This window comes from Tenrec ecaudatus, chromosome 6 (assembly GCF_050624435.1).
Source record: "Tenrec ecaudatus isolate mTenEca1 chromosome 6, mTenEca1.hap1, whole genome shotgun sequence".
Taxonomy (NCBI): Eukaryota; Metazoa; Chordata; class Mammalia; order Afrosoricida; family Tenrecidae; genus Tenrec; species Tenrec ecaudatus.
In genome coordinates this window covers 424,928-442,666 of record NC_134535.1, presented here as the reverse complement: position 1 = coordinate 442,666, position 17,739 = coordinate 424,928, and the positions used below count along the sequence as shown (strand labels likewise).

Genomic DNA, 17,739 nt, shown 5'->3' with positions numbered 1-17,739 from the left:
TGGAACAACAAGTTACCAAAAATGGATGGTGAGGAGAAGGGCAATGTAACTGAGAGGAATTACTGAAACCCAAATGAAAGCTGAATATGATAGTTACAAGAGGAAAGTAAAAGGAAATAGAGGAAAGAACCAGGAAGCAAAGGGCATTTATAGAGGTCTAAATACAGGCATGAACATATGTAAATATATTTATATATGAGGATGGGGAAATAGATCTATGTACATATATTTATAGGTTTAGTATTAAGGTAGCAGATGGACATTGGGCCTTTACACAAGTACTCCCTCAACACAAGAATAATTTGTTCTATTAACCTGGCATTCCATGATGCTCACCTTCCCGACACAATCACTGAAGACAAAGCGGGTGCATGAGCAAATGTGGTGAAGAAAACTGATGGTTCCTGGCTATCAAAAGATATAGCATCTGGAGTCTTAGGCTTGAAGATAAACAAGTGGTCATCTAGCTGAGAAGCAACAAAGCCCACATGGAAGAAGCACACCAGCCGGTGTGCTCCCAAGGCCATGATAGGATCAGGGATCAGGCATCAAAGACCAAGAGCAAAAAAAAACATAATGTGAATGAGGGGTGTGTGTGCAAAGTGGAAGCCCAAAGCCCATCTGTAGGCAATTGGACATCCCTTTACAGAAAGGTTGTGGGGAGAAGATGGGCCAGTGATGTAGTTAGTTTATTGTGCCAACCTGTCTGATAAACACATGTGGGGTTAATTGAAGGGCAGAGGGATAAATGGCTCAGTGAGCCTCACCTTTCTAGTTCTAGGGTCTCTTACTTTGTGATGGTCGCACCAGGGTGGAGTTGTCTTAGCTGCTTCAGCTTGCAAGGCTGATTTCCTGCAAGACATCTCTGAGGAGAAGCCACATGGACCTACCCCATGCAGCCTTGGGTGCTGGAGTACCCATGTGGAGACCCTGCCAGCGCTGAGATGCTTACACGTTCACTGACTCGGCTTTCCTCCTGCGGTCGGCATGGCACCATTGTGTCTGCTTTGTGAGATGGAGGAGGACTTTGTGGATTGGTGTTGGACATATGGGTTAATGGGTTAATGTTGGACTTGTGGGCTTGGGCAGCACTGGGTTGGGATGTTTTCTTGATGTGCACTTAACCTTTATATAAAACTCTCTCTTATACATGAGTTTCTGTGGATTTGTTTCTCTAAAATACCCAGGCAAATAAGCCAGTCAGGGTGCAGTATAGCACTGTTGAAACACAGCTTTCCTCTGGTTCTTTAACGCTTTCCCCCACACTATCATGACCTCAGTTCTACCTCACAAATCTGGCTAGACCAAAGCATGTACATGGGTACAGTTAAGAGCTGAAAACATAGGGAATACAGGACAGATAAACTCCTCGGGACCAATATTGAGAGTAGCCATACCAGGAAGGTAAGAGGAAGGTGCGAAGAGAGAGGGGGGACTGATCACAATAATCTACCTATAACCCCCTCACAGGGGATGGACAACAGAAAAGGGGTTAAAGGGAGGCATCGGACAGTGTAAGACATGAAAAAAAATTATCAAGGGTTCATGAGGGAGAGAGGGAGGGAGGGAGGGAGCAGGCAGAGAGAAGGGAAAAAATAAGAAGCTGATACCAAGGGCTCAAGTAGAAAGAAAGTGCTTTGAAAATGATGATGGCAACATATGTACAAATGTGCTTGACACAATGGATGTATGTATGGATTGTGATAAGAGTTGTACGAGCCCCCAATAAAATGATTTATAAAAAGAAAAATCAAATCAAAACAGTGGCTTCTGAGGCAGTGATTAGTCAATTCAGCACTATCAACAATCATACAATCATTTACACTCATTAAGCTTGAGCATCCAGTGGATAAAATGTCTTCTGATTTATTACATTTTGAAAAGGAAACAATTTTGGATTTATATATATATATTTTTAAAAACAAACTCACTGCCATTAAGCCAATTCCAAGTCACGGCGACCCTACAGGAGGAGGTAGAACTGACCCTGTGGCTTTCGCAAATTGAGTAGAAAGCCCTTTTCTCCCGTGGAGTGACTGGTGGTGTTGAACTACCGGCCTTGCAGTCTGAAGCCCAGTGGGTAACCACTGCCCTTTTGTCTCATCTTCAGTGAGCTTTTGGCTTCGCCCTGCAGTATTTTTTGCCATTGCACTTTGCCTGAATAGACGATTACATCACTTCTAAAATTTGGTTCTGCCATAGCAAATCAATGTGAGTAACTGAAAACAAATAACATTTATAAAACAAATAAAATTTGCATTTTCACTTGGATTTTAACAAAAAATTACATTTAACATTTGTGATTAAAATATACTGGGATCAAAAAAAAAAAAGATAGAAAAATAAAATATACTGGGATCATGTAACTTTCAACAAGAGCCCAAAGAAGGGGAACCTGGAAGGCAATCCGAAATCGTCGGATTCCTGTTGGTGCTTGCTAATGGAACCACCGTAAAGCTCCATGAGTGCTCCTCATCTCAAGAGAGTGCTCACAATTTGGCACACCCCTTTCTTTTTTTTTTTTGAAATTATACTGTTTTATTATAATATATTTCTACATTGTAATTTTTTTTCTTCTTTTACATTTTATTAGGGACTCAAACAACTCTTACCACAATCCATACATATACATACATCAATTGTATAAAGCACATCCATACATTCCCTGCCCCAATCATTCTCAAGGCATTTGCTCTCCACTTAAGCCCCTTGCATCAGGTCCTCTTTTTTTTTCCCCCTCCCTCCCCATTCCCCCCTCCCTCATATGCCCTTGGTAATTTATACATCGCTATTTTGTCATATCTTGCCCTATCCGGAGTCTCCCCTCCCCCCTTCTCTGCTGTCCCTCTCCCAGGTAAGAGGTCACATGCGGATCCTTGCAATCAGTTCCCCCTTTCCAACCCACTCACCCTCCACTCTCCCAGCATCGTCCCTCACACCCTTGGTCCTGAAGGTATCATCCACCCTGGATTCCCTGTACCTCCAACCCTCATATGTGGCACACCCCTTTCTGTCCCTGGACGTTTCATTTTCACAGGTCCCTGGACTACTGCCCACACCTGACATCTGCAGGGGCAAGAGCAATCACAAAGCACAGATGCAAATACAAAGGTCTGCTTAATGGAAAGACACAGTTTGGCTCCATTTATTCAGGAAAGAACCAGATACATTGTAAGTCACAGGATTATGGTGCTGATGATGAGTTCTTAGGTAGCTAATGAAAAAGGGCTACTTGTGAGGTTAGACCTGATGAATCCAAAATGAAAAGTTATGGGTATTAACTTATAGGTGATCATTATTAACCTATGCAACATTTAAAAAGTGTACATGTACATTTTACTTCTCTCAACCCCCCATACTCAGTGATATAATGATAGCACATCTCCACTAGCAAGTCAATTTCTTAAGAGAAAGTCAGTCTGAGGGAAATGGAAATTAAAGTAAATTTTACTATCTAAATATTCATAGTTGATTTCATGGAGGAATTATTTAATTTCCTTACACACTCACTGTCATCAAGTCAATGCTAATTCATAACAGCCTTACAGGACAGACTAGAACTGCCCCTGTGAGTCTCCAAGACTGTAACCCTTTACAGGAGTAGAAAGCCTCATCTTTGTCTCACAGAAAAGTTGGGGCTTTCAAACTGCTGACCTTGTGGATCGCAATCCAACTTGTAACCATCACACCACCACAGCTCCTTTTCCTTACATGAAGATATATAAATCTTCTGATAAAATACACGTGTAATGCTCTAATTAACCCCTTGGTTGTTTTCTTGGATGACAACCTTAGAAACACACTCATTGTTGCAACACAGAAACATGTCACTCGATAAACAAACATTGAATTTTTGTCCTTTGAAGGCACCTCAGACTCCAAACTTGCTGCCATTGATTTGATTCCGACTCACAGCCATCCTGTAGGACAGGGTAGAATTGCTCCCATGGGTTTCCAAGACTGTCACTCCTTCCAGGAGTAGAAAGCGTCATCTTTCTCCCATATGGCAGCTGGTAGTTTCAAACTGTTGACCTTGTGCTAGCAGCCCAGTGCGGAGCCACGATGCCACAGAGCTCCTTATCGCATTCATTAGCATATGCAGGCTAATGTGCATTCCACACAACAAGCAATAAATACTGAGACTCATTTGATGTTAGCATTATATTAAATACTTTAGTCAGTAGTACCCTTATTGGCATTATGGAGCTCTGGTGTCACCATGGTTACAAGTTGGGTGTGATTAGTTACCAGTAAACAGTTACAATCTTGCAAACTCTGGATGCAGTTTTACCCTGTCCTATACTGTCACTGGGAGTTGGCATTGACTTGATGGCAGTGAGGTTTTTTTTTATACTCGTATGACATTAAATGCATACTATATTGTGTCTAAGCATATGTGAAATGTATTTCAAAGTTAGAGCTATACATAATTTTGTTTACAAAATTCAAGACACAATTCTGCGTGTAAATGTGATAAAGCTGAAAAGTAATCTGATTGGCTCAATTGCAATGGTCTGCTTGTTCAGGTTCCCTCACTGTGTGCACCATCTGGGCCTGACATTCCCAGGATGGTTGCAAGAGCATGTCCTTGTGTTTGTATCATTGTTGGTCCCTCCAGGCTGGAGTGTCTGGACCAGCAGATGTGTATGGACCAAAGGCTTTTCAGAATGGATTAAAGACCCACTGTCTATTAGTATAATCTGTCCTTGCTCAGGAACTACTCATGCTGTGTCGTTGCTTTGGTGGTAAATACTCAACCCTGCTCTTGTTTATGAGAAAAAGACATTGTACACTCCCAAGAGACATGTGGAGATAAGTTTCAATGACCTGCAAGGGACACAGGAGACAGATGCCAGTGCAGGTGCGGAAGCATCAGCAACCTAGTGCCTGGGCATCCTCAGCGGTGTGGACTTTCCCTCCCTGGCAGGAGTTCAGCCCTGGAGCTGATGTGCTTATAGTCAGAGTTCAGCCCTCTGTTGCCTTCTGCCACCAGTGTCTCTGAGGTTCTGTTTGGGCAACTGGAGCCCCTGCTTTGTTGACACCATAAACACATGCTTATCTTGCTGACTGGGTAATGACCTGAGATAGGCTTGGAGACTGTATTTCTGGATTAATGGTTTCTTGGGGGGTCTGGCAGGGGAGGTTGGGAAGACATGGGGAGCTAATAGCAATGCGTACAAGATAGAACAAAATGTTCTAAAATTGATTGTGCTGATTATTGTGCAACTCTTCTTAATATGGTCGAACTATTGAATTGTGTGATGTGTGAATTATAGGCCAACAAAACTGTTTTAAGAAGACTCTAATATCTCACTGTTGGTGTAATTCTAGGAGAAGGTGAACCTGGTGGAGGCGGGGGTGTTGCAGGGTTGGCGGAGGCTCTTAATGGAATAGGGCATGAGAGCCCACAGATCAGCAGTTAGTTTTTATCAGAAGCAAAGAACTAGTCACTGATAGGGATGTGCAAGTTTACCCATTTGATGACAAGAGTCAAAGAGGAAACATAGAAAGTTGGGGCCACACCCTTCTGATGATTCTAGAGAGATGGTGAAGTTTGAAGGGGAGACAAGAGAAGTTAATGCAACCAGATTCTTTAAACCTCAGAAATGGGGAGTGCTTTTGTGAACAATTCTCCTGAAACAGAAACCAAACCAGCAGTGAGATGGTTCAGTCTGAACTCTCATTGATTTAGCCGTACACACACACACACACACACATTTCTAAGCAGCGGCTGTGTCCAGGCACTGCAAGGGGAGCGTGGAAGCCCAGCCAGTGACAGGAAAATGCAAACTAACAAAGCCCACCTGGGGAAAGTGTTGTCCCCCAAAACAACCTTCTCCCTGAACTTGAATGACTGCTGTCCTTCTCACCCAGAGAAGGGTTTCAGCTGCCAAAACTCATCGTGACCTCAGAGATAACATCCACACACACCCCCCCCAAAAAAAACCCTCACTGCCATCAGGTCGATTCCCACTCATAGCATGGGACAGGGTAGAAGTGCCCTGTACGTTTATGAGACTGCCACCCTTTGAGAGAGTAGAATGCCTCATCTTTCTCCCTTGGAGAGGCTGGTGGTTCCCAACTGCTGACCTGTGGTTCTCAGCCCAAAGCGTTACCAACATGCCATCGGGCTCCTTATAGATAATTTCCAAAGAACAAAAACCCCACCAAACTCACTGCCATTGAGTTGATGCCATCTCATATCGACCCCATGGGACAGGGTAGAACTGCCTTTATGGGTTTCTGTGGCTGTAACTCTTTATGAGAGTAGAAATCACTGCTGTAGAGCAGCCGGTGGTTTCGAACTGCTGGCCTTGTGGTTAGCAGCTCAAAGTTTCACCACTAGAAGTAACTTAAACATAAAGAAATAGTGCACATAATTTTCATCCAGGAGGGAAGGGATATTCCATTGCCCTCTTGAAATTCTGGCCTCACAGCCAGTTTTCAGCCACAGTATCCCTTCAGAGTCTCCCCAGCTCTACCCCCTCCTAACCCTGGCAGACCCTTCCCAGACTCCACCGCCGGCTGACCCTGACCTAGTCTGACCCCGGCAGCAACCTTCACTCTCCTAGCCCGCCGCCCGCGGAGCCGGAGGAACACAGCCTCAGGACTGGCGCCTGTCTGCGGCGCCGCCGCCTGTTCCGTCTGCGCGGCGCGAAAGTTCCGGTCTGGCTCCGAGCAGCGACCGGTGCCTGCGCCAGCCTGATCAGCACCCCAAGGAGGAACAGCTCCTGCCGCTCAGATCAGCACCGGACGAGGGACAGTTCCCCACTCGGCGCGCGAGTCTCCCCACACCAAGGCCTCCAGCAAGTCCTCCGGTCGCCTGGGGGTCAGCGCTGGCTCGGGGGTCGCACCCTCGCCCCCACCAGCCCCCCCTTCAAAGAAAGCCTGCGGACCCAGGCCCCTACCTCGCTCCTGTTTTCTACCTCAGGGACCTCCCCAAGGCTCTACTCCTCCCGCCCGCACCCGCGATCCACCCCCTCCCGCAAGAACGGGTGCCCCCATCATCCGCTCCTCACCTGGTACCCCTCCCCCCGCCCTCCAGAGAAGACGCAGCGCACGCATCCTTTCTCAACCAGATCCTCCTCGAGCGACAGTCTCCGCCAACCAGCGTCCCCCGCCCCCTCCCCGCCCTCCCCAGCACCCTCCCTCTCCCCTCCCCCTGCGGTGCCACCATTCGCGCTGCAGCCGAGTCTCGGCCGTGTAGCGAGGGGCGCCGGCGGGCGGGTGTCGCAGGGCGTGTCACGAGGTGACTCCGAGAGGGCCGAGGGCCGAGGGCCGGAGCCGCGAAGGGCGCGGGGACTGTCGCTCCGCCCGCCCCTCCCCCGCCGCAGTCGGAGCCTTTCCCCGGAGAAGATGGCGGATCGGGCGGAGATGTTTTCTCTCTCCACCTTTCACTCGCTGTCGCCGCCAGGCTGCAGGTACGCACGGGGCCCAGACCTTGGCGGCCCCCTCTCCTTGCTGCAGCGTCCCCACACCCCCGCGTTCGGTCCCCAGGCTCCTCTACCACCCGTCTTCGCCCACCCGCGGCCTTTGCGGACCCAACCCTAGCCTCCGCGCCCCCCCTCCGGAGGCTGACTCCTGCCCCCCAGCTTCTGGGTCTCCCCATTTTCACCCCCATGGTCCAGTCCCACTGTCCCCAACAACTGTCACACCCCTCCCCCATCTCCCTCCCGGCCGCAGCCGCACCCAGCCTGGGAGGCAACCTGTCCAGAGCGGAGGGCCTGGTCTGAGCCTCAGAGGGAGCCATGGGCAGGCTGCTGGGCACACCCTAGACGCCCAGCGTCCCTGCCACCCTGCCGGGCCTCTCTAGATGAGGCTCACTGAAATCCAGCAGGGAGTCTGGGGAGAAGGGATCATGTGGGGAGGGGGCTGGTTTCTGGGTGTAGGCCAGTTGTGAGGGCAGGGAGGTTTCTGGGTGTAGGCCAGAGCAGCTCACCCCTCTCTGCTGCTTCTGGGTCTCCACCCTGCTCCTGGCCCAGTGGGACTCCTCCAGGCCCTGGCTTCCAGACCCAGAGGACTGGCCAGAGCACAGAAGGCAGGTGCACTCCCTGGCTCCCTGGGGAGGAACTGGCTTCCCCCTGGGCCTGCAAAACGCAGTGGGGGAAGGGACAACCAGGGAGTAGAGCTCAGGGTTCAACTTGAAGTCAGGATGTGAGTCTGGGAGCCTGGGGTCATTGGGACTCCAGCCTGGAATCTGGGGTTCTTCTTTGGCCTCCCCTCAGGGCCAGCCCCTGGGCCACAGTTTGGGTTGGTGGCACTCGCGGGAGCCCTATCCTTGCACCCTGACCCTGGGCTCTCCTCCAGGGCTCCTCAGGACATAAGCCTGGAGGAGTTTGATGATGAAGATCTGTCTGAAATCACCGATGACTGTGGCCTGGGCCTCAGCTACGACTCGGACCACTGTGAGAAGGTGGGAAAGAGGCTTGGCCCACAGAGCCCTCACAGGGAGGGTCTGGCTTAGAGCTCCTCTCTGACTGCCTCCAGCCTTCTTGGTCCCTTGGCCTGTGATCTTCTTTGCATCGAATCTTGTTTCTAGCAGTTTCAGGGGGTCCTCTCCTGAGAGAGGCCCTGCTCCAGCAGGTCTGAGTGGCGAGGAGTGAAGTGCATCAGCTTTGCAGATGAAATGTCAGTGCCCAGAAAGAGCTAGTGCCTCCCACTGCCCTCTCCTGGATCCTTGTCCCCCAGTTCTCCAACCTCTGCACCCATCTGCCCTCCTGTCCGTCCCCCCACCCCCTGCCCACCATAACCCTCTCACTGTCCCATCATTGCCTCATTGCCCTGCCTCCCACAGACTCTTCCCATTAACATCATTCATTCAGGAACATGTCTGACCCAGGGGCAGGCGGTGAGGGCTTCTGGTGCTGGGGGATGCAAGACAAGGGGTGCTTAAGCATGGACAGGTGTGGCCCTGGCTCTCAGGGAAGAGACAGACATGCTAGGGACGGTGACTGCTCACATGACCAAGGCTAGATTCCCATGAGGCAGCAGGTGTAGGGTGGGGAACACAAAGTGCTATGGGGCAGTTGGAGGAATATTGGCAGGACCCAGGCACGGGGGTCCTCTCGGAGGAGGAGACAAGACAGGAGTCAGGGGCCGAGGGTGGGCAGTCCAGGCCTGGAGGCCCTTCATTCACTCCTTCCTCACTCATCAGTGTCTACTGGTTCTGAGCACCAGTTTCTGCTTTGGGGCTGAGGCATCGCTGTGCCACACGCACAGGGTTCTAGCCTGGTGGGCATGCAGAGAAGTGGGGACAGGCCAGACTCCTCCGATGATCACTGTAAATGCTTCCAAGGGAGCCAGGTCCATGTTGGACGAGGCAGGCGGGGTCAGGGAGGGGTGAGTATGTTGCTTGGGACCTAGTACCTGCCTGGAGGCCTCTGTCATCCTCTTGCAGGGTGGTGTTGGGGTCAGAATGAGCTGCTTGTCCCTTTCCTGGACCTGGGACCCCAGTCGCTGCCTCAGAACCTGGCCCAGTCCTGCTCTCCCCTCCTTTCTGCAGGACAGCCTCTCCATGGGGCGCTCGGAGCAGCCACACCCCATCTGCTCCTTCCAGGACGACTTCCAGGAGTTTGAGATGATCGATGACAATGAAGAGGAGGAGGAGGAAGAGGAGGAAGAGAGAGATGGGGAGGAGGGAGGCTTCCAGGACTCCAAAGCTCCTGTCTCTGAGACCCTGATCCCCTCCCCCTCCTCCAATGAGCCCCACAAGCACCGGCCCACCACACTCCAACTAACTGCCCTGGGAGCCCAGGTGAGTGACTCCCCCAGCACCCACCAGTCTGGGGCTCACTCAGCCCCTCTGGGCCTGCCTCCCCTGAGGCTGGCACACTCCTCAGCACAGCTCCTCACCCACCCAGGACTCCCTGAACAACAATGGGGCCCTCGACCCTGCTCCGCTAGCTTCCTGGCCAGAGACCCTGCGCTCCCCGCCCCAGGAGCCCCTCCCAGGTGAGCAGGTGCTGGAGACCAGGTACTGGGGAAGGGGGCTGGCGACCAGAAGGATACGTAGCCTCCAGGCCCCCTCCTCCCATCTCCTCCCACCTGCAGAGCCCCTCGATGGCGGCAGCGCCCTCCCGCCTATGGACGCAGGTTCCCGAAGGGTCCAGTCCCCGGCCTGCACCGGCTGGGATAGCCAGGGGAACCGGCCCGCAGCGCCTTGCGGGGCCTCGCCCTCCTCAGACCCGGGCATCGAGGCCGACCTGCGGAGCCGCTCCAGTGGGGACCGCGGCGGCCGGCGGAGCAGCCAGGAGCTGTCCACGCCTGGCTCGGACTCAGAGGATGCGGGAGGAGCGCGCCTGGGCCGCATGATCTCGTCCATCTCCGAGACGGAGCTGGAGCTGAGCAGCGACGGCGGGGGCAGCAGCAGCGGCCGCTCGTCGCATCTCACCAACTCTATCGAGGAGGCCTCGTCACCCGAGGCCGAGCCTGAGGCTGAGCCCGAGCCGCCGCGCCGGCCAGCCTTCCTGCCCGTGGGCCCCGACGACACCAACAGCGAGTACGAGTCGGGGTCCGAGTCAGAGCCGGACCTCAGCGAGGACGCCGACTCGCCCTGGCTGCTCAGCAACTTGGTGAGCCGCATGATCTCCCAGGGCTCCTCGCCCATCCGCTGCCCCGGCCAGTGCCTGTCGCCGCGGCCGCCCGGGGAGCCCGCGTCGCCAGCCGCCGGGGACACCCAGCCCGCCCAGGCCGCGGCGCAGGTCGGTGTGGAGCTGGTGGACATGGAGACGCTGTGCGGGCCGCCGCCGCCGGCGCCCCCAGCGCCCGCCCGGCCCGGCCCCGCGCAGCCCGGGCCCTGCCTCTTCCTCAGCAACCCCACGCGGGACACCATCACGCCGCTGTGGACCGCCGTGGGCCGCGCCGGCCGCCCGGGCCGAGCCTGCTCCGCCGCCTGCTCGGAGGAGGAGGAGGAGGACGACGACGACGAGGAGGACGAGGAGGTCGCCGAGGCGGGCGCAGGGCCTGCTGGGGTCAGGGCCATGGGCCCCGCGGCGCCCCGGGACGCCTCCCTGGTCTACGACGCCATCAAGTACACGCTGGTGGTGGATGAGCATACGCAGCTGGAGCTGGTGAGCCTGCGGCGCTGCGCAGGCCTAGGCCAGGCCAGCGAGGAGGACAGCGGCAGCGAGGCCAGTGAGGAGGAGGTGGGCCCTGGGCTGCCGGGCAGGAGCGGCAGCGGAGACCTTGAAGATGCCTCCCCTGACAGCCCCGACCTCACCTTCTCCAAGAAGTTTCTCAATGTCTTTGTCAACAGCACTTCTCGGTCCTCCAGTGAGTTGTGGTGGGGGTGGGGCCCTCCTGGTCAAGGCTGCCCTCTCGGCCAGGACATGTTGGGTGAGGAGTGGGGTGGGAGGTCTGGCCCAGTCCAGGCCTTGAGGTACTTTTCCTCCCCATCTCTGTCTCTGTCTCCCGGTGTGTCTCTTCTCATCTGTCTCCCCACCTTTCTCTATCTCTCCCCATCCCTGCCTTCTTTCTGTCTCTATCTCTCCCCACCTGTCTCCCTGTCTCTGTCGCCCCTCTCTCCATTTCTCCCATCTCTGACTCAGGCACTGATTCATTTGGACTTTTCTCCTGCCTGGTGAATGGGGAGGAGCGAGAGCAGACTCACCGGGCAGTGTTCAGGTATAGATGCTCCCAGCCCCAGCTACTGAGGACTGCAGGCATTTGGGAACCCTGACTGGGGACTGGGAAACTGCCCAGCCAGCCCTGCCCTCTCTGTGATGTCACCGCTTCCTGACCTCAGGTTCATCCCTCGCCATCCCGACGAGCTGGAGCTGGACGTGGACGACCCAGTTTTAGTGGAGGCTGAGGAGGACGACTTCTGGTCCCGAGGCTTCAACATGCGGACGGGAGCTTGGGGGATCTTTCCCGCCTTCTACGCACATGCGGTGCCGGGTCCTGCCAAGGACCTCTTGGGTGAGGCCCTGCCCGGGTGGGGAGTGGCTGCCACCCCAACATTGGCCCCTGACCTGGGTGGGCCCTGTGTGGCTCTGCAGGAAGCAAACGGAGCCCCTGCTGGGTGGACCGATTTGATGTGCAGTTCCTGGGCTCTGTGGAGGTACCTTGTCACCAAGGCAATGGCATCCTGTGTGCAGCCATGCAAAAGGTCAGTTCTGGGTTGGGGTCCTGCAAGGGGGTGGGGCAGGATGTGAGCTGGGGCCTCCAGTCAGGTCACAGTGGTTCTCTGGAGCCAGATCAGCAAGCGCACACGCTTGATTCGGAGGCTGAGCCCACTGGCCCAGCAGCTGGCCTGTCCCCTCTCTGCCAGCTCAGTGGGCCTGCCCTCTGCTGGCGCCTCCTGTCCTTCAGCTTTCCCAGCCTCTGTCTGAAAAAAGCAGGCCAGCTCCTTTAGCCCTGGTTCCCTTGATGTGGGTGTGAGTAGTCCCTGGAGTGGTGTGAAGGGGCAGCCGGGTGGGAAGGGGTTGGGTAGACAACTGGGGACAGACAGTGAAGCTGGAAGGTACTAAAGATTCCTTGGCTATGAAGGGAAGGAGACAAAGCACAGTCCGACGAGGAGGAGACAGGGATGAGGCCCTGAGAGTCCCTGAATCTTCCACTCCTGACTTCCTCTCCAGATTGCCATGGCCCGGAAGCTGACTGTGCACCTGCGCCCTCCTGCCTCCTGTGACCTTGAGATCTCTCTTCGGGGGGTCAAGCTGAGTCTGAGTGGTGGAGGTCCTGAGGTGAGAGCTAGGTGGGCCGAGGCCCAGGAGGGTCAGCCTGTGGGATGGACTGGTTGCCTGGCCTCCCCTTTGACTAGTGTGTCTGCCCCACCTCTGCTCTAGTTTGAGCGCTGCAGCCACTTCTTCCAGATGAAGAACATCTCCTTCTGTGGCTGCCACCCCCGCAACAGCTGGTGAGCCCACCCTCCAAGTCCCCAAGACACAAGAGTCTCCTGTGCCTGCTCTGTCCACCCCACCTCAGGGCCACCATGCTCTCTGTGTGCTGGACCCTCCTCTGTTCTGGGCTCGGGGAAAACAGTCAGACAGGTTTATAAGTAGCCTGGGTGGGAGCTGGATGTCACTGGGCCATCAATGCTGTCTGCCGGGTACCACTAAGCTCTCCTGTTGGACTTTGGACACAGCAAGGGGTGAGGGCAGCTGAGCAAAGACTTGTGGGGCCTCTACTGTGGGCATTGGGGAGTGAGCAGGGTGAGTAGAGACCTAGGCCTTTTGTGCTAAGGACCCTGTGCTAACCCACCAGCGGTGCTCTGTGCAGGCTTGGCACAGTCTTGGGGCCAGCGAGAGTGGTTCCAGCCACTGCAATAGGAACAGATGCTCTTCGTCAAAAGGTCACCCAGGTGGTTGGCTGTGTGGGCAGGAGAAAGCAGGTGCAGGAGAACTGGGGCAGGCTGGATGTGGGGTGGACTGGGGTCACTGCAGGTAGGGCCACACCCCAGAAGGACAGAATGACTCAACCTAGAAATGTCTCAGAGTGTTGGAGAGAGGCATGGGGTGAGTGGCTGAGTTTAGGGCAGGGAGGGATGAGATGACCTAGGCTGAGTGACAAGGGACAACTTCTAGAAAGAGGAGAGAGGCAGAGCCTGGCCAGCGGGTGGCAGGGGATGCAGGCTCCAGGGTCACAGGGTGCCAGGAAGACTGCTGTGTCCCTTCGGCCCATGGAGGTGGGGGGAGGTGGGGGGAGCTTGGTTGGGGGCCTGGTGGGAGAGTGGGAGGGGGTCTCCCATGTCAGGTGGAGGCTGAAACAGATGGCAGGGCTATGCTGTGCCATTTGGGCACTTTTTGTGGGAAGGGTCCTGGTGGCTTTGGTGGCAGGGAGCAGGATGGGGAGATACTGCTGGAAGCTTTGGGGAGGCTGGATAGCAGGTGGGCTCAAACCAGACAGTAGGAGGCCTCCATCTGGGACAGTGGGCAGTGGGTAGTATGGCCACCAGAGCAAGGAAGAACAGTCCTATTTCCATGCCCCCTCTTGAGCCTGGACTTTCTGGGGAGCAGCTGCTGGCACATGGGCTTGGGGACGAGAGACGGCAGTGGGCCTCGCTAGCCTGCGTCTGGAGCCATAGCTTCTCTGTGTTCCAGGGTACAGCAAGGCCCTCACAGGGCGATGTGGTGGGTCTACAGCTCCTGATAGCACTTAAGCCTGTGGCCGGGTGCTCCAAGTGTCAGCTCTGTGCCAGTTTCCAGGGGCAGGGCATGGCCAGTGGGTCACTGGGGACAAGGACACTGTCTACACGCAGTGTTATTGAGACGTGGCTTGTAGGGAATTCCGGACGCCAGGGGAGGCCCACTTTCTGGGGGTGGCACGTCTCGTGGGCTCCACCGGTTGAGATCACAGGCCCCAGACGTGGATTCCTCTGCTCAGTAAGCATCTGAGGGAGGGCAGGGAGGGCGGATTCTGGACATGCGCAAGCAGGAGTTTTAGGAGTTGGCCCCTGAAGTAAGCAAGAGCACGCGGGCCTCGCTGGTGGACAGGGCAGGCCCAGGATGCGGTTGTGAGCAGGGCACCGCAGAAAGCCTGTGGGAACTCGCACCCTTGAGGGCTGCGCTGGCCACATTGGCTCTGGTGTAAGATGGGCACTCTGGCGACTGAGCCCCCCTGGCCCATGCCCAGGGTGTCGGGTCCCTGCCCTGACTGAATCCTGGGAAGAGCTCCACTCTTTCTAGGAGCTCGGGGCACTGGCACCCCAAAGCCCCATTCCCTTGCCTCCCCAAATTTCTCCAAATCTTTGGGGGATGGGCCTGAGGGCGGAGCCTCTGACCTGCCTCTACGGCCCACCCCCAGCTACTTCGGCTTCATCACCAAGCATCCCCTGCTGAGCCGCTTCGCTTGCCACGTGTTCGTCTCCCAGGAGTCCATGCGGCCAGTGGCACAGAGTGTGGGGTGAGTGGAGAGGGCGCAGGGAGATTTGGGACAGTTGCAGTGGGGTCAGCATGCGTGAGTCACTGGACCCCCGAGGAGGGGATGAGGGTTGGCAGGCCCCGGGGGAATTCTGAGAGGGTGGTGGGCTGTGGGGCAGCACTGGGCGGGGCAGCTGACAGCAACCCCACCCCCCCTACCCCGCCCCCAGCCGCGCCTTCCTGGAGTACTACCAAGAGCACCTGGAGTACGCCTGCCCCACCGAAGACATTTACCTGGAGTAGCCGCCACCCTACCCGCTCTGCCTGCCCAACCTGATCCAGGCACAGCAGCGCTAGCGGGGTGGGTTGGGGGTGGGTGGTGTCACAGGCCAGGAGGCTTCAGCAAGGACTAAATTAGGGGCACGAATTTTAGGGGCCCTAATGTTTGCAGGGAAACCAAGAGCTCCTCCCTCCTCCTTGTTCCCCAGACCCGGCCTGTGGGGGCTACAGGAGAGAGGGCCCCAGCCCACTCTTTCTTCCCCTCCAACACAGCCTTCCTTGGTGTCGCCCTGTCCTCCTCTGCCCCTTGATCTCGGACCCCGTTTTTTCCTGCGTCCATCTGGCCCCTCTCTGTGCCTGCCCTCTTCTTCAACTTGGGCCCAGCAGGGGAGGTGAGGGAAGGTGAGGCTTCCAGCTGACCCCTTGCCCATCATTTATAAAGAAATTTTAATTTTTATAGACTCTGGGGGCCCTCCTGCCCTTGATCACAGAGACAGAGAGGCCCCTTACTGCCCCACCCGGAGCTCAGGGGCCGCAGAGAAGGGTCCCCAGGAGAGCCTTGGGGGCTAGGAGAGGCTCTCAGAGGAGGGTGCCCTGGGCCTGTCCGCTTTGCGCTGCTAACACCCTGGTCCAGTGCGCCTGTATCTGCTCCCATGCTGTACGTGGGCCCCCACTCCAGCCTCAATAAACTCCGCTTGGTGTGACCCACTATTCCTTAGGGGTCCCCACTTAGGGTGACTAGGCATGGGGGTGGCTTGGGAAGGCACCCCAAAAGTGTCATATCAGGGCTGCCCCTCCAGGTGCTCCTCACTTGATTCTCTGGCTGGGAAACCGAGGCTGGTCAAGGCAGCACTTGGGCAGGAGGTAGCCCCACTGAGCTCCAGAAACTCCTGTGATGAGCCCCACTGACACCTGCCAAGACTAGAGGTGGCCTCCAGGTTGGGCCCCAGGTGGCCTCCAGGTTGGGCCTCCAGGTTGGCCGAGGCCTGGGACACCCGCTCCCAGCAGAGGTCTGCGTTGAAAGGGTGCTTCTGCCAACCACAACAGCAGAGTGTCGAGCTTGTGTGGAGGGCCCAGCTCATCACATGTCCTGAGAGAGGGACCTCTGTCCCCGTGACTGCACTGGGGCTGCTGTCCCACCAACCATCACCCTCAACCTCCAAGAAGAGTGGCAGAGGGGGAAGCGCTTTTGACAACCACTCCATTGTCTTTGTTTAGACACCACCACCACCCCTGGGCACTGCAGGGATCAGGCCCCAGGTACATACACACTCAGAGCTGGCTCCTGGTACCATCCTGAGGAGCTTGTGCCTGAGCTCCTGACCTCTTGATTCAGACATGGACTCTCTGCTCTCTCAGGCAGTGGGGAAAGGGGGAAGCAGTTCCTCAGGACCATCACCCTGGTACTGCCAAGGTTAGGGGTCTAAGACCCCACCAGACTCTGCTGCTCAACCCCACTTGAGCTGTCAGGTGTTTCTCATGCAGTTTAGGGGGTAGAGGGCAGACCTGGGGTGGGAAGCCCACTGACCACCCATTAGTCTGGGACTCAAAGGCTCCCCACCCCCACAAGTGGGGCTATTTGAGAAGCAAGTGGCACCCTCAAGAAGGGCTGCTCCCCCTCCCCAGGAAGTGCTCAGCAGAGCAGGGGACTTGGGACTTCCCCAAGTGCAGCGGGGAGCTAGCCTCACCTGGTTTTCAGGTGTGGGCACAGATGTAGGATTTGGCAGGTGTGAGACCCATTTGAGATTGGTATAGGACAGTCCCCCTGGGCCTTGGGCATCTCCTGTCCCTTCCATGGAGCTGGCTTAGAAGCCAGAGCATGGCTGCTGCCCTGTCTTGCATGAACTGGTTTGGACATTGTCAGCACATCGATCATGGGAGCACAGGTGTCCCCACCACGGTTTTGTGGAGCACAAAGCAACTTTGCCCCTACAGCCAGTTCAGCCCTCTGAGTTGATGATGAGAGGGCAGTTTCATTCTGGTCCTCATTTGGTTCATGCACATTCTGTGGAAGAGCCAGCCTTGTGCCTGCCTGGCATAGAAGGCCTGGCCTCCCCACTCTGGGCAGGCAATCTATCGGGCCCCTTTCCCATATACTGGGATCCACAACCCTGCCTAGCAGCAGCCTCTGGCCATGGGGAGTTTACCCAGGGAGACAGACTGTTGATCAGGATGTCCAGCTTGGGGTCAGCTGAGGACCTCTAGCCTCAGCTGGACCCCTGGCCACCTTCCCTAGGACATTACAGTAAGAACTGGCATGTCCAGCTCATGCTGGGCAGCCGTGGGGACACAACCCTGTAGCGTGAGCCCTGAGTCCAACTGTGTCTGTTGTCCCTTGGCTTGGTTTCCACAATGGGGCCATGTTTCGCAACATCAGGGTCAGGAAGACCTGTCCTTCGGTACCATGTGTGGTTTTGCGACTAGGTAACTGCAGCAGAGGGGAGCTTGTTGGGGGGTAAAGTGCCTCAGTGGACAGGACAGGAGGGCTGCACATGGGCATCCTAGTCAGGGTGCTCTGCTATGACAAACTCCCTGTGGACCTCAGCCAGCTGTCCACTTCTGGACCATGGGGTTCAGTACTGTCCATACAGATGGCTTGGTCTGAGAGTCAGCCACACTCCACATCACCACAGGTGCCATAAACTGCCCGCTCACCTGGCAG

The 17,739-nt window shown here is 55.6% G+C and overlaps 1 protein-coding gene across 1 annotated transcript; it reads left to right on the top strand.

The window, feature by feature from the left end:
- The first annotated feature begins 7,356 nt into the window (after positions 1–7,356).
- Positions 7,357–15,101, top strand: MAPK8IP2 (mitogen-activated protein kinase 8 interacting protein 2). The gene is made up of 12 exons (XM_075552639.1): positions 7,357–7,421; positions 8,308–8,413; positions 9,503–9,754; positions 9,861–9,951; positions 10,051–11,271; positions 11,547–11,622; positions 11,744–11,916; positions 11,997–12,106; positions 12,576–12,683; positions 12,786–12,856; positions 14,743–14,841; positions 15,029–15,101. The coding sequence occupies exons 1-12, from the start codon at positions 7,357–7,359 to the stop codon at positions 15,099–15,101; spliced, it is 2,445 nt and encodes an 814-aa protein (XP_075408754.1).
- Positions 15,102–17,739: the final 2,638 nt, after the last annotated feature.

Excerpts from the sequence above, each read along its gene's own strand:
- MAPK8IP2 (XM_075552639.1), top strand. The coding sequence starts at position 7,357 with ATGGCGGATCGGGCGGAGATGTTTTCTCTCTCCACCTTTCACTCGCTG. Across the intron at positions 9,755-9,860 it reads TAACTGCCCTGGGAGCCCAG|GACTCCCTGAACAACAATGG; the intron begins GTGAGTGACTCC and ends TCACCCACCCAG. Across the intron at positions 11,917-11,996 it reads TCCTGCCAAGGACCTCTTGG|GAAGCAAACGGAGCCCCTGC; the intron begins GTGAGGCCCTGC and ends GTGGCTCTGCAG.